The following is a 15,345-nucleotide window of genomic DNA, read 5'->3' as shown; positions in this document are numbered from 1 at the left end:
TCCAGCATCTTCACAAGGTCCTTTGCTGTTCTGGGATTGCTTTGCCCTTTTCGCACCAAAGTACATTAATCTCTAGGAGACAGAACGCGTCTCCTTCTTGAGCGGTATGACGGCTGCGTGGTCCCATGGTGTTTATACTTGCGTACTATTGTTTGTACAGATGAACATGGTATCTTCAGGTGTTTGGAAATTGCTCCCAAGGATGAACCAGACTTGTGGAGGTCTACAATTTTGTTTCTGAGGTCTTGGTTGATTTCTTTTGATTTTCCCATAATGTCAAGCAACGTTTGAAGGTAGGCCTTGAAATACATCCACAGGTACACCTCCAATTGACTCAAATTATGTCAATTAGCCTATCTGAAGCTTCTAAAGCCATGCCGTAATTTTCTGGAATTTTCCAAGCTGTTTAAAGGCACAGTTAGCTTAGTTTATGTAAACTTCTGACCCACTGAAATTGTGATACAGTGAATTATAGATTAAATAATCTGTCTGTAAACAATTATTGTGCATGGCACAAGTACTTTTTCCAAAGTAGACTCCGGGATGCTGGCCTTCTAGGCAGAGTTCCTCTGTCTAGTGTCTGTTCTTTTGCCCATCTTAATCTTTTATTTTTATTGGCCAGTCTGAGATGTTACTTTTTCTTTGCAACTCTGCCTAGAAGGCCAGCATCCCGGAGTCGCCTCTTCACTGTTGACGTTGAGACTGGTGTTTTGCGGGTACTATTTAATGAAGCTGCCAGTTGAGGACTTGTGAGGCGTCTGTTTCTCAAAATAGACACTCTAATGTACTTGTCCTCTTGCTCAGTTGTGCACCGGGGCCTCCCACTCCTCTTTCTATTCTGGTTAGAGCCAGTCTGCGCTGTTCTGTGAAGGGAGTAGTACACAGCGCTGTACGATATCTTCAGTTTCTTGGCAATTTCTCGCATGGAATAGCCTTCATTTCTCAGAACAAGAATATACTGACGAGTTTCAGAAGAAAGGTCTTTGTTTCTGGACATTTTGAACCTTTAATTGAACCCACAAAAGCTGATGCTCCAGATACTCAACTAGTCTAAAGAAGGCCAGTTGTATTGCTTCTTTAAATCAGAACAACAGTTTTCAGCTGTGTTAACATAATTGCAAAAGATTTTCTAATGATCAATTAGCCTTTTGAAAAGATAAACTTGGATTAGCTAACACAACGTGCCGTTGGAACACAGGAGTGATGGTTGCTGATAATGGGCCTCTGTACGCCTATGTAGATATTCCATAAAAAAATCAGCCGTTTCCAGCTACAATACTCATTTACAACATTAACCATGTCTACACTGTATTTCGGATCAATTTGATGTTATTTTAATGGACAAAAACAAGAATTCCTATGTGACCCCGAACTTTTGAACGGCAGGGCATAGAAGAAGAAACAAAAAGGTGCAATATGCAGAACTTGTTTGCCTATATTAAGTTTGTGACAAAACAAGCAATTTATAGTGTGGAGCATCATTGTTCCATCTAAACCGCTGTGAAATATCTTTTCAATAACCAAAAATATTGTATTTTCAGCTGTTTGAAGCTGGTGCACAAAACCGAAAGTAAAAAAAAAAAAAAAGCTAAATTAAATTTAAGAGAAGCATAGAAATAGCGCACATAGAACAGATCTACCGTTTCTTAGACCTGCTTGCAATGAGAATGACAGATCTATAACTCACATTTCAATGTGAATTTAGTCAGGTCTCCCAAACAGTTACATATTGTAGCTTTTAATACTTTTTATTCATTGGTTTTTAAATCACAACAGAATCACAACAAAATATATACACATTTACCCAATCTGAAACTTGCTTTCCTTTTCATATGTCGATGTGTACCTAGCTCCGATCTGTAATAGTACTTACTGAACCATATAGACGGTAGGCTATGTCCCCCGCTATGGTTTCTCTCTATAGTTGTATATTCTTTCCCTTGTCCTTCTTTCTCATTGTTCCCTCTCCCCCCCTTCTCTCTTTCTGTTCTCTCTCCCACTCCCTTTCTCCTGCGTCTTATCAGCCCCTCTCTAGCTTGTCTGCCAAACTATTTCCCCTCCGTTTCCTTGGTAACGGGACCATACAGAGCATAGCACTGCAGTGTGTGTGTGTGTGTGTGTGTGTGTGTGTGTGTGTGTGTGTGTGTGTGTGTGTGTGTGTGTGTGTGTGTGTGTGTGTGTGTGTGTGTGTGTGTGTGTGTGTGTGTGTGTGTGTGTGTGTGTGTGTGTGTGTGTGTGCGCCCAGACTAATGCCACCAATAGCACCAGCTAGAGCTCAACCCAATGCGTACTCGGGCAAACACACACCAGCTCAAGCTGGATCCAAGCACAACTCAGCAGCGCCGGCATATCGCCAGAAAGAGGCGGAGAGAAAGAGCGGTGGATAGAGAGGGATGGATAGAGAGAGAGAGAGTAGTAGTCGATGAAGAGAAGGAAGAGGGAGATATGTTAGGTAGGGAGAGATGGATGTGCTTATCGAAGGCGTGAGATGAGAGGAGGTAAAGAGGGGTAGATTGAGCGCGATGCGGCAGCCGTATCATAAGGAGTGTCTGGTGCAGCGTGCCCTCAGATGCCCCTCCCAGAGAGTCAGCCACGCTGCTGCACACAGGATCAGCCAGGGAGATGCTAGCAACTAGCACACACGGTGCAGTACCAAGCTAGCTGCTAAGACAAAGAGATATCTGAATCCAAATGATGAGAGATTCATCTAGGCTTTAAGGTACTGAGAGGATCACACTGCTCTCACTTTCTGTCCTTACCCATTCCGTTTACAGAAGGCTGAAGGATAATGTAACCATTGCACTTGAATGCAAAAATAGTTTTAAAGAGTATTTACTTTTCTCTGGGTGGCCTCCTAGGAGATTTTAGTGCTTGTTGTTTCTCCAGGGAGAATAGGCTTTGGATGGGCCTGGTTCGTGTGATCTCATCTTGTTTTGGAGAATTGCACAGCGGGGGTTGATGACTCATACGGACTCTGAGGGCAGTCCGGGAATCTGGTTTGGTGTCCTTTGCTAAACATGCACCCACCTTTTTTTCAAGTGATTCTCACATACAGAGAGCACTGGCCAAAATGAATTCCATTTTGGGTTTGACATTGTGTGTCACTGTTTGTCACGGTGTTAGTGTGTGAATGCCTGTGCGTTTTAGATTGTGTTTGTTTGCGCGCGATCTCAAGATGTTGCCGACAGTAAGCTGGCTTGGTTGGGTATGTGTTTGCATGCGGGGTCACTGGTGGTTAGTGTGATGTTTTGATGTACAGGGCAGGGGAGACAGTGTCGGAACGTTTAAATAGAGAGTGTACATAGTGTAAATGACTGCTTTGCCATGTTACCGGGGGAAGCGCGCTCACACACACACACCCTCAAGCCTCACACACACACACCCTCAAGCCTCACACACATCATCAAGGCTGATCAGTTTTTATCTGCTTGACACTTGACATATTAACAAGTATACACTGGGAAAGTGATAGGAGTTGATTTTAGTATGGAAACTTTGAGAAGATGGATATAAGATTCGAGAGGTGAGGAGAAGGATGGAAATATAATTCGATGTAATGGTTGAATATCCAATAGTTTCCATCACTAGAAATAAACCTGTAACAGTGCACTCCTATTCTTTTCCTATTTTCAAGAATTCAGACGGTCATGGCGCATTACTTCATCAACTTATGTCCGTGTCAGCTCAGCTGGTTATTCAGGCCCGAGACAGACGGCTTACAGTAGGTCCACAGAGAACCATAGAACCCAGTGAGGCTCCGTCTGACTCATCAGGAAATACACAGGCCAGCGGAGCACACAGAGTTCACCCCAGTCTGACATTTATCACTGTCTGATCGACGCGGAATTCGCCAGCACCGCTCACCTCAGCCCAGTCCAGTATAACTCACACAGGCCCACTTCAGCTAAACTCAGCCTGGCAAATCCCCAGCCCATCCCAGCCCAGAACACACCAACCTATCCCAGTGCTAGCTAGTTAGCGTAGCACTACCCTGATGGTCTCTCCTGTCTGTGTGTCTGTCTCGCCGGCATCAGGCCCTGTATTTGTTCAGCCCTGCCCCCCTCCTGCCTCTGTCCTCCATGCCTCTTATCTGCTGGCAGAATGCTATGCCTGCGTGCTCAGCCCTTTATTTTCCTTTCCAGGAACAGCCTGTTCTCTCTCTCTCTGGCCTTCATCTTGGCAGGCAGGCATGCGGGCTGAGACAGGAGGCAGCGCTATTAGGGCATTAATGCTGGTGCCAGTGGTGCCCATTAGATTGGCAAGGAAGCGCAGAGAGATTGAAGAAGGCTGATATGATCGCGACACGTCGGGTCACGCTTGTCGTCACGCTGTTTGACTGACTCGGGGCTGGGAGCAACAGGAGAGGAGAGCGACTGGGATGCCGTTGTCCGTGACGGCGTTTGTGACATTCGTATGCCGGTTTGACTGACTCTTACACTTCTGGTTGACTACTGGCTTAGAACTGAACGAGCTCTGGTTTGGACTGTCTCATGTCTATGTGAGCGCTGGTGTACAATAACTTTGTTTTCAGCTGTGTGTGTGTGTGTGTGTGTGTGTGTGTGTGTGTGTGTGTGTGTGTGTGTGTGTGTGTGTGTGTGTGTGTGTGTGTGTGTGTGTGTGTGTGTGTGTGTGTGTGTGTGTGTGTGTGTGTGTGTGTGTGGTGTGTGTGTGTGTGTATGTCCTCCAGGCTAGGGCTGTGCTGTGGCACGGTACATGTTAATTGTGGTTAAGTAGGGTCATCAAGACTGCAACAGTTGCACGTGCTCTCAGGCCAAGAAAGACGACTTGTAAAAGACTACACACTAATACATACAGTGGGTCAGTGCATGCATCAAACATCTATTGGCTGTAAATCTACCTCGATAGTGCTTTTCCCTTTTTGTTCCGTTGACATTTTTGTACGGTTAATGAGCGAGGTTAGAGGACGCGAGGTTAGAGGATGTGACTGTTAGCGACTAAAACCTTCTGGAAGCCCGCTGGAAGCGCTTGGCGACATATAAATGTTTACCAGCATTTCTCTGTGCCCTTGACACTGATTGCTTAGCAACAGAGCAGAGTGAATGGAGACGGTGGGATTTTTCATCATTCATTTCTTTCCCACAATGCAACACCACCGCCCATGGTGCTGATGACGTTGCATTTCCCAGAAGCAGCATGGCCCACTAGGGGCTCACCCTGACCCTGGCGTGAACACCGTTGACTAACTGTGAGCCTCGACCCCCCCCCACACAAACACCCATCTGTCAAAACACAATACATAAGATTTGAGCAACCAGGACTATTCTGAGTGTTTTTACTGTACTGATTGTACTGTATTTGTTCACTTGCCAAATCCTTAATCAAGTCTTACTTACAGCTCATGTCCTGTGTGTTATACGCAACAATGTTATCAGTTGAATTATGTAGCCACGTTCAACAGTCCCAGTCCAGTAAATCACTGGATTATGGCCATGTGTCGGTCCTCTGAATCCTGGAGGGCCTTCAGATGAGCTCTGGCCTGGCTCTGGTGTGTGTGTGTGTGTGTGTGTGGTGTGTGTGTGTGTGTGTGTGTGTGTGTGTGTGTGTGTGTGTGTGTGTGTGTGTGTGTGTGTGTGTGTGTGTGTGTGTGTGTGTGTGTGTGTGTGTGTGTGTGTGTGTGTGTACGTGTGTACGTGTGTACGTGTGTACATGCGTGCAGGACTTGTTGGAGGGTAGAGATCAGCGGGCTGGAGTCAGAGGTTAATGAACTCCCACAGCATGTGAGCGTCGCGCGGTAATGAGGCGAGACAATGGCGGCCGGCAGGCTGGTCAGAGAGTCACACAGACAGAAGGGAACACTTGTACTTTGGCCTGTATCACTCTTCCATAATGAGACTGAGCCAGATTTCATGGTTTGACTACAGATGGGCGTATTTGCGTGTCATTTTTGGTTTCCTGTGACTGTTCTGGATCTGATTATTGAGGTGTGTGTTTGACTCCGCTGCTTTTCACCGGTCAGTATGCAAAAGGCTGACCGACACTGTAATGGATTGTGTGGATTTGAAAGTGAAGGACTTTGTCGTCACTCTGTATTGAAGCTTCTGGGCTTGCCACTTCAAGGGGTGACACTGAATGATACTGTGTTCTCCCCCTGCTCGCTCCTCATTGTTTGCTGATAACTGAGCCAATACTTGTGCCACCGAGCCTAGCTGGAGTGAAAGAGGAGCGCAGTCCGCCGCTCTTCACCAGTGTTTACTCCTCCCCCTAGTACTCGGTGATGGGCTGGGAGAGGGGAAGAGAGAGAAGACTGTTGGTCCCACCATTTATTTATATATAAATATATATATATTTTGTATATATATACATATATATTTGATTTTTATTTTTCGATATGTATACTTTGACAATGTAAGTAATAATGAACTTGCCATGTCAATAAAGTCAATTGAATTGAATTGAATTGAATTGAAAGGATCTACGGAGGGACTGAGGAGAGGAGAGGGAAGGTTTAAGACGGAGAGAAAAGAAGATATCATTATTAAGAGAAGAAGGGAAGACTAGGTGAGAGAGAGAACAAAGGGAGGCGGAGAGAAGAGGCGGTGGGAGAGTGAGACGAGAGAGGAAGAGAGAAAGTTGAGAGTAAAACGAAGGGAGAAGAGGTTGTTGTTTTAGAGCCGGTGAGAGGATGAGGTGTACTGTACTCTCCAGGATCTGATGAGTTCTGACCCGTATCGTGATAAAGTATCAGTGCCCGGTCGGAACACCACGTCACCGGGACCCTGATGGCTCACATTCCTACACACACACACACACACACACACACACACACACACACACACACACACACACACACACACACACACACACACACACACACACACACACACACACACACACACACACACACACACACACACACACCCAACCTGACCCAAACAACCTCCCCAGCAGAGATACAAAGGCTAGGGGACCGTAACGTAAATACATGTTTACGCACTTCTCTGTGTATATTCTGACTTTAAGCATGAGGATAGCGTGCTATTCACCTGCTATTCGTTTTGGGCGGAAATTTAATAAATGTAGGTGTGGCAGACGTGTATCTACAGATCCGCCGTATTCTGACCTTGGTGTGTTTCTGTAGAGCTGACTAAGACTTGGGGCCAGTTCTACGGACACAGATTAACACTAGTCCTGGACTAAAAAGCAAGTTCAATTGAGAATCTTTTTGAAAATGCTTTTTAGTCCAAGACTAGTGTTAATCTGTGTCCGTAGAACCGGCGCAGGGGCGGCGGGTAGCCTAGTGGTTAGAGCGTTGGGCCAGTAACCGGAAGGTTGCTAGATCGAATCACCGAGCTGACAAGGTAAAAATCTGTTAACCCACTGTTCCTAGGCCGTCATTGTAAATACGAATTTGTTCTTAACTGACTTGCCTAGTTAAAAAGAATCTGTGTCCGGTAAACCACCCCTCTAGAGGTGTTGAATCAGAGCCTTTGTTACGCAGTATTATTATTAGGATTAGTATTGATTTAAAGGTTGTTCACCCATGTGTGGTATTGGATTTGGACATGATGTGCTAATATGGCTACGTTTACACAGGCAGCCCAATTCTGATCTCTGTTCCCTCTAATGAGTCTTTTCGCCAATCACATCAGATCTTTTTCAGAGCTGATCTGATTGGTCAAAAGACCAATTAGTGAGAGGAGAAAAAAAAGGATCAGAATTGGGCTGCCTGTGTAAACGCAGCCTATGTGATACGTGGCGTTAGTGGCAGTGAGCTTTTCACATAGTTGCGTGCAGTGGAGGAATGTGTACTCCCAGCCCATTCAGACACACTCATCCCTAGAGAAGCACATGGACATGATGTGCTTTAGTACAGCCTTGCCGAGCAGGGGAAATGCCAGCCAGAGGCCATTGTTACTCTACTGATACTCAAAGGACTGTTTCCATTCCAGTACAGATGAGTTTGAAACATTAGCTGAGTAGTTACATGCTCACTGTCCTGTCCTCCACAGGACCAGCTAGTTAAGAGTTTTGGAGCACCGTCTTGTGAAGACGGTAGCCCATTTCTCTCTCCGTATGAACGTTTTTAGAACAGTCAGAGTTTATAGTAATGTGTGACCCGTAATGTAGAATTGTAACCGGCCTACACAACAGTGTTTAAGTCACAGAGAAATCACTGGGACGTTGACTGTCTCTATGCAGAACCACGGGACTGTGAAGTGAGTACAGTAACCTATATGGTTCCCCATGGAGTGGAATTTCATCCCTACGAACACCAGTGAAGGGGTTAAGTAACCGTACACACAGCAGAGCCTTACCACTGCCACTGCTCACCGCCTAAAGCCTCTTACCTGATTGGTGGGTAAAGGGATCCGCCCACGGATGATATGGTATAGGCTCAATGGAATGGGGGTGGCAACATGGCTGCCATACCCGGCCATCGTGGCTTAAAGGCACAGCATTTAGTTTCACAGCGCAGTGCGTGCTTCACACCCATTCTTGTGTCTTAAAGGGGAACTGCGCCTTACGTCTTAAAGGGGAACTACACCTTCTGATTTGGCCTAGTTTTTTTTTATCTTGCTCCTCAAGAAATGCTGTCGGCCATGGTTTGATGTGGGTGTTTCTTGGGTGTGTCCTTGCCACCACCAACACACAGCATAGAGTACCACTGTATGAGTCATAATACCCATAAAACCTAGCGATCAAACAGGGAAATGGTTCCAATAGTTTTTTCCACCATTCATTTTTTTGCCATAGGAGATTTTAGAAACACTGCAAATAAGGGCTGTGTTTTGTGTAGGCTTACCCTGGCGTGACGATTTGATAACCATGTAAATCTCTCTCGGACAAGGTGACTTTTATCAGTATATTCAGCTCTATTTACTCTCAGATTCAAAAATGCTAATTAGCATCAAAGTAGACATCATGCAAGACTACAAATCCCTGCAAGCTCCTGCATGTCATCTCTAGCTGACTATTCTGTTCCCCACTCAATCACAACAAACACTTCTCCTGCAGGTTGAGTTCAATAACTACAGGCAGATGTATGTATGGTGAGATAGATATGCTAAACTGTGTTTTTGATAACTTTCAAATGTAGTAACAGTTCCATGTAGAACAGTGGTCAACAGCCTTTTCTGGGTCAAGATCCCTTTCATAGTCAAAAAGCAAGCCGAGATCTACCGCTGTAATGTAACATTAACCTAATAAAAACGGTTCTGTAGGAATGAGATTTGTGCAGTACATGATCACAGCATATTGACTATATGCCTGCTAATATTGTTCTTCTCTGACCATATTATATTTCAAAACTCGAGCTTTGATAATAAATTGTATCACTCCCCAAAAATACAAAATAAAAGATTCGCAAGTCGGAATTCGCAAGTCGGAGATTTCCGAGTTCCCAGTTGTTTTGAACACAGCGTTAGTCTCAGCGGAGGGAGGGAGCAGCAGAGGGTCCGTCTTTCACGGTCCCTGCTCTCACCTTCCTTTCCTCCGGTGAGACTGACCAGAAAGAGGGGACACCGTCTTCCGCCTGATGGCGAAACTCGAGTCGCACCTCATCTGCCTCATGCACAAGTTCATGTTGTTCCTGTGACCACAAAGATACATTTTCCTTGCTATTAAAATAGACACGACGAGCTGCTAATAACAATAATAATAATAATAATAACGCAGGGCTATCGATACACTTGACTACTCGTTTCATTGCCGCTGCAGTGGAAGTAGGGAGAAGCACGTTTTATGTTTTGTAATAGTGTTGAATAAAAACAGTGTTGACTGTGCTGAATAAAAACTTAGTCATGAACTCACTCATAAAAACAGCAGCTCTTTGCTGTATTCTTTGACAGTCTCCCGTATCAAACTTTGCTCTGGCCGGGGTCGTTGAAGCTGTTGGCACGGTGATTTGGGCTATCCGATTGGCCAGCGCAGTAGGCACACTCGATTTAGCCACAGATAACACGGTCCGTCGAGAAATGGTTCCAAATGGAAACACTTTGCCTACCCGGTTCACAGGGCTTCTGAATCAAGTGTACCTACCGACCAATAGCGCACCACGAATACAAAAAAAGGAACGCAAGCCTTTGTTGTTGGCTTTTCTACAGAAATGTTTGGTGATCGACTAGGAATGCCTTGAAGATCGACCAGTCGATCGCGATCGCCCGGTTTGTGACCACTGATGTAGAATAAACAACCCTTTACATAATGCCATAGAAGCAGTGTTCTGCTAATACTGTGTAACAATGTGCACCTTTCATCTTTCATTGTCATTCCCAGCTGATAAAGACACTGCCTATCTGCATTTTGTCTGGTGGTAATGGGGCTACCTTGGCAAACATGTCAGACTGGTCATACCTTCCTTTGTGGTGTCCCATATACAACATGAGTTCCCTGACCCTGGTGCAGAATACACAGGATGTCTTCCTCCCCATATTGACTGACACCATTCAATTCAATAATAAAAAAAGACAAAACGTCAAAATTGTCTAGTAAAATGTTAATGCAGAGTGCCAGGTCTCTGTCCATTCAGGGACATCAGTATCAAGCCCGTCTGTCAGTCTGGACTTCATCACGTCATCTTGCAAGTTTCCATGTGCTGGCTCCATACATGTTTCTGTGAACACTGTTCAGTTAGGCCTCGTGATGGCATGTCCTTTTCATTTGAGTCGAGGGAGACTGGCAACAATAGAGGAAGTGTCAGAAGGGTATTGGTGTCACATTACACACTTTTATTTTTGTCTGACAAGCTGTGAAAACAGCAAGTGAACAGTGAATTAAATGATTTTTGGAGGTTGCTACACCATTGCAATCACATTGCTGGACATGTTATGATACCCACCTTTGCTCCTTCTGGTAGGTCCCGGCATCCATCCATGACCAGGGGATCACTCTGGCACCCAGCTGTGCACTTTGTCTAACAGAGAAAACAGGGTCAACGATTGTCATCATCCCTCATTTGTAAACATTCTGGAAGCTAATTCTAAGCTTTACATTTGTAGACTGACTGGGTGCAGATTGGATTAGATTCAGACCGGTGACGCCGTTACACTATGCAAACAACTGTGACATGTTTTGCTAAAGTCCTGGGTTGGTTGAAGTTTGTTGCTGCTAGTTAGTACACTGTTGACATGAGTTAGCTAGTTAGTACCAACATAGCTGCATCCAAAATGAATGTGTGCCCTAGACATGGGTTGTACTTCAGAGGCTAATGTGACTGTTCAGTCTAAATTACACAAATTTAGAGTGGCATGGAAATAGGATGGCATTGCTTAAGTAGGTAAATAACTAGGAAACAACTTTGCCATAAGATGTCATTATGTTGCCATTACTCTTAGCAAAGTTTGTCAAAAAATAGCTAGCTAGCAATGATAATGTTAGCTAGCTAAAATACGGTGGTCGCCTAAATCTTAGTTAGCTGGCTAAACTTATACTGCATCTAAAGTCAATCTGGCAACATCACAATCATGATGATCGCGATCATGATGTTATCGTGGGCAAAACCTACCTCAATACAACTCGGATAACGTTAGCTAGCTAGCTAGTTAGGTAGCTATCTAGCTAATGTCAGCTATGCTGGTGATGATAATATTTTACCTTTATTTAACTAAAGTAAGTTAAGAACAAATTATTATTTACAATGATGGCCTACACCAGCTAAACCCGGACGACGCTGGGCCAATTGCGCGCCGCCCTATGGGACTCCCAATCACGGCCGGTTGTGAGACAGCCTGAATGGTGATAATTAGCAAAATATACATAACCAGCAGTCTGTCTAGCTACCAGTATACTCACCACCACTGGGGACCAATGAAATCCAACCACCTATTCTGCATGATATAGGGTCCTTCGGCAGGGCATACAAACAATAGGGGTTGGCTGGGGGGGGGGTATAACAACCGAGCCCCATTCAATAAAGAAAAGCGAAGTAGGCGGAGGTGCAATTTGCGCTGTGGAGCTTGCCAAAAGGGGGTGTCATTTGTTGACATAATTGTAATCCAAACCCAACCTTCATTTACTCGCACTGAGGTCCCAAACACCATTTTAGACGAGACTGACCTTAAAACCAAAATTATCATATTTACAATTTGTAGTCAATTTTGACACTAGAATAAATGTTTCTGACTCATATCGATGCAGTTTAAGGGGATTTTTTTTTTTTAGGGGCAGTCACTCTTTAAGGGCAGTCTTGAGAGGTGTGTGTTCTTACTGTAACCGACTGTTAAACATCCCTGCCTTCTCTCCTCAGGCTATGGTGGCCTGTTACCCAGGTAACGGCACGGGGTACATCCGTCACGTGGACAACCCTAACGGTGACGGCCGCTGCATCACCTGCATTTACTATCTCAACAAGAACTGGGATGTCAAGGTACAATTGAAAATGGAGTCTCATACATCCAGAAATAAGTCTCTCGCTGTTGCTGCTTGTTATAGACCCCCTCAGCCCCCAGCTGTGCCCTGGACACCATATGTGAATTGATTGCCCCCCATTTATCTTCAAAGTTTGTACTGTTAGGTGACCTAAACTGGCATATGCTTAACACCCCGGCCGTCCTGCAATCGAAGCAAGAAGCCCTCAATCTTACACAAATTATCTAGGAACCTACCAGGTACAACCCTAAATCCATAAACATGGGCACCCTCATAGATATCATCCTGACCAACCTGCCCTCTAAATACACCTCCTCTGTCTTCAACCAGAATCTCAGCAATTACTGCCTCATTGCCTGCGTCCGTAATGGGTCCGCGGTCAAACGACCACCCCTCATCAATGTCAAACACTCCCTAAAACACTTCAGCGAGCAGGCCTTTCTAATCGACCTGGCTCGGGTATTCTTGAAGGATTTTGACCTCATCCCGTCAGTAGATGATGCCTGGTTATTCTTTAAAAAGTGCTATCCTCACCATCTTAAATAAGCATGCCCCATTCAAAAAAATGTAGAACTAAGAACAGATATAGCCCTTGGTTCACTCCAGACTTGACTGCCCTTGAACAGCACAAAAACATCCTGTGGCGTACTGCATTAGCATCAGATAGCCCCCGCGATATGCAACTTTGAAGGGAAGTTAGGAACCAATATACACAGTCAGTTAGGAAAGCAAAGGCTAGCTTTTTCAAACAGAAATGTGCATCCTGTAGCACAAACTCCAAAAAGTTTTGGGACACTGTAAAGTCCATGGAGAATAAGAGCACCTCATCCCAGCTGCCCACTGCGCTGAGGCTAGGAAACACTGTCACCACCGATAAATCTACGATAATCGATCATTTCAATAAGCATTTTTCTACGGCTGGCCATGCTTTCCACCTGGTTACCCCTACCCCGGCCAACAGCTCTGTACCCCCCACGGCAACTTGCTCAAGCCCCCCCCCCCCCTCCCCCCCTCCTTCACCCAAATCCAGATAGCTGATGTTCTGAAAGAGCTGCAAAATCTGGACCCCTACAAATAAGTTGGGCTAGACAATTTGGACCCTCTCTTTCTAAAATTATCCGCCGCAATATTGTTGCAACCCCTATTACTAGCCTGTTCAACCTCTCTTTCTTATCGTCTGAGATCCCTAAAGATTGGAAAGCTGCCGCACTCATCCCCCTATTCAAAGCGGGAGACACTCTCGACCCAAACTGTTACAGACCTATATCTATCCTGCCCTGCCTTTCTAAAGTCTTCGAAAGCCAAGTTAACAAACAGATCACCGACCATTTCGAATCCCACCGTACCTTCTCCGCTATGCAATCTGGTTTCCGAGCTGGTCATGGGTGCACCTCAGCCACGCTCAAGGTCCTAAACGATATCATAACCGCCATCGATAAAAGACAGTACTCTGCAGCCGTCTTCATCGACCTGGCCAAGGCTTTCGACTCTGTCAATCACCGTATTCTTATCGGCAGACTCAACAGCCTTGGTTTCTCAAATGACTGCCTCGCCTGGTTCACCAACTACTGTCAAATCGGAGGGCCTGTTCGGAGGGACAAATCGGAGGGACTGCCAGAGGTCCTGTCCGGACCTCTGGCAGTCTCAATGGGGGTGCCACAGGGTTCAATTCTCGGGCCGACTCTTTTCTCTGTATATATCAATGATGTCGCTCTTGCTGCTGGTGATTCTCTGATCCACCTCTACGCAGATGACACCATTCTGTATACTTCTGGCTCTTCTTTGGACACTGTGTTTACAAACCTCCAGACGAGCTTCAATGCCATACAACACTCCTTCCGTGGCCTCCAACTGCTCTTAAATGCAAGTAAAACTAAATGCATTGCTGCTCGCACCCGCCCGCCTGACTAGCATCACTACTCTGGACGGTTCTGACTGAGAATATGTGGACAACTACAAATACCTAGGTGTTTGGTTATACTGTAAACCTTCCTTCCAGACTCACATTAAGCATCTCTAATCCAAAATTAAATCTAGAACCGGCTTCCTATTTCGCAATAAAGCCTCCTTCACTTATGCTGCTAAACATACCCTAGTAAAACTGACTATCCTACCAATCCTTGACTTCGGCGATGTCATTTACAAAATAGCCTCCAACACTCTACTCAGCAAATTAGATGTAGTCTATCACAGTGCCATCCGTTTTGCCAAAGCCTCATATACTACTCACCACTGTGACCTGTATGCTCTCGTTGGCTGGCACTCGCTTCATATTCGTCGCCAAACCCACTGGCTCCAGGTCATCTATAAGTCTTTGCTAGGTAAAGCCCCGCCTTATCTCAGCTCACTGGTCACCATAGCAACACCCACCCGTAGCACGCGCTCCAGCAGGTATATTTCACTGGTCATCCCCAAAGCCAACTCCTCCTTTGGCCGCCTCTCCTTCCAGTATTCTGTTGCAAATGACTGGAACGAATTGCAAGAATCACTAAAACTGGAGACTTATATCTCCCTCACTAACTTTAAGCATCAGCTGTCAGAGCAGCTTACCGATCATTGCACCTGTACACAGCTCATCTGTAAGGCCACCCAACTACCTCATCCACATGTTATTTATTTTTGCTCTTTTGCACCGCAGTATCTCTACCTGCACATCATCATCTGCACATCTATCACTCCAGTGTTAATGCTAAATTGTAATTATTTTATTTATTTATTTTGCTCCTTTGCACCCCAGTATTTCTACTTTGCACACTCATCTACTGTCAATTCTACCATTCCAGTGTTTTAATTGCTATATTGTATTTACTTCGCCACCATGGCCTTTTTATTGCCTTACCTCCCTAATCTTACTAGATTTGCACACACTGTATATAGATTTTTTTCTATTGTGTTATTGACTGTACGTTTGTTTATCCCATGTGTAACTCTGTGTTGTTTTTGTCGCACCGCTTTGCTTTATCTTGGCCAGGTCGCAGTTGTAAGTGAGAACTTGTTCTCAACTGGCCTACCTGGTTA

The 15,345-nt window shown here is 45.1% G+C and overlaps 1 protein-coding gene across 1 annotated transcript in view; it reads left to right on the top strand.

Annotated features, from left to right (window-relative positions):
• The window catches only part of LOC139547710 (egl nine homolog 1-like), a 36,846-nt gene that overhangs the window by 12,753 nt on the left and 8,748 nt on the right, over window positions 1–15,345 (top strand). Inside the window, exon 3 of the mRNA XM_071356715.1 lies at window positions 12,206–12,325. Within this exon, the coding sequence (XP_071212816.1) occupies window positions 12,206–12,325 (120 nt within the window). The remainder of the gene's footprint in view (window positions 1–12,205; window positions 12,326–15,345) is intronic.

This window comes from Salvelinus alpinus, chromosome 21, assembly GCF_045679555.1.
Source record: "Salvelinus alpinus chromosome 21, SLU_Salpinus.1, whole genome shotgun sequence".
NCBI lineage: Eukaryota > Metazoa > Chordata > Actinopteri > Salmoniformes > Salmonidae > Salvelinus > Salvelinus alpinus.
The sequence above is the reverse complement of the archived record's forward strand: the minus strand, read 5'-3'. Positions and strand labels throughout refer to the sequence as shown.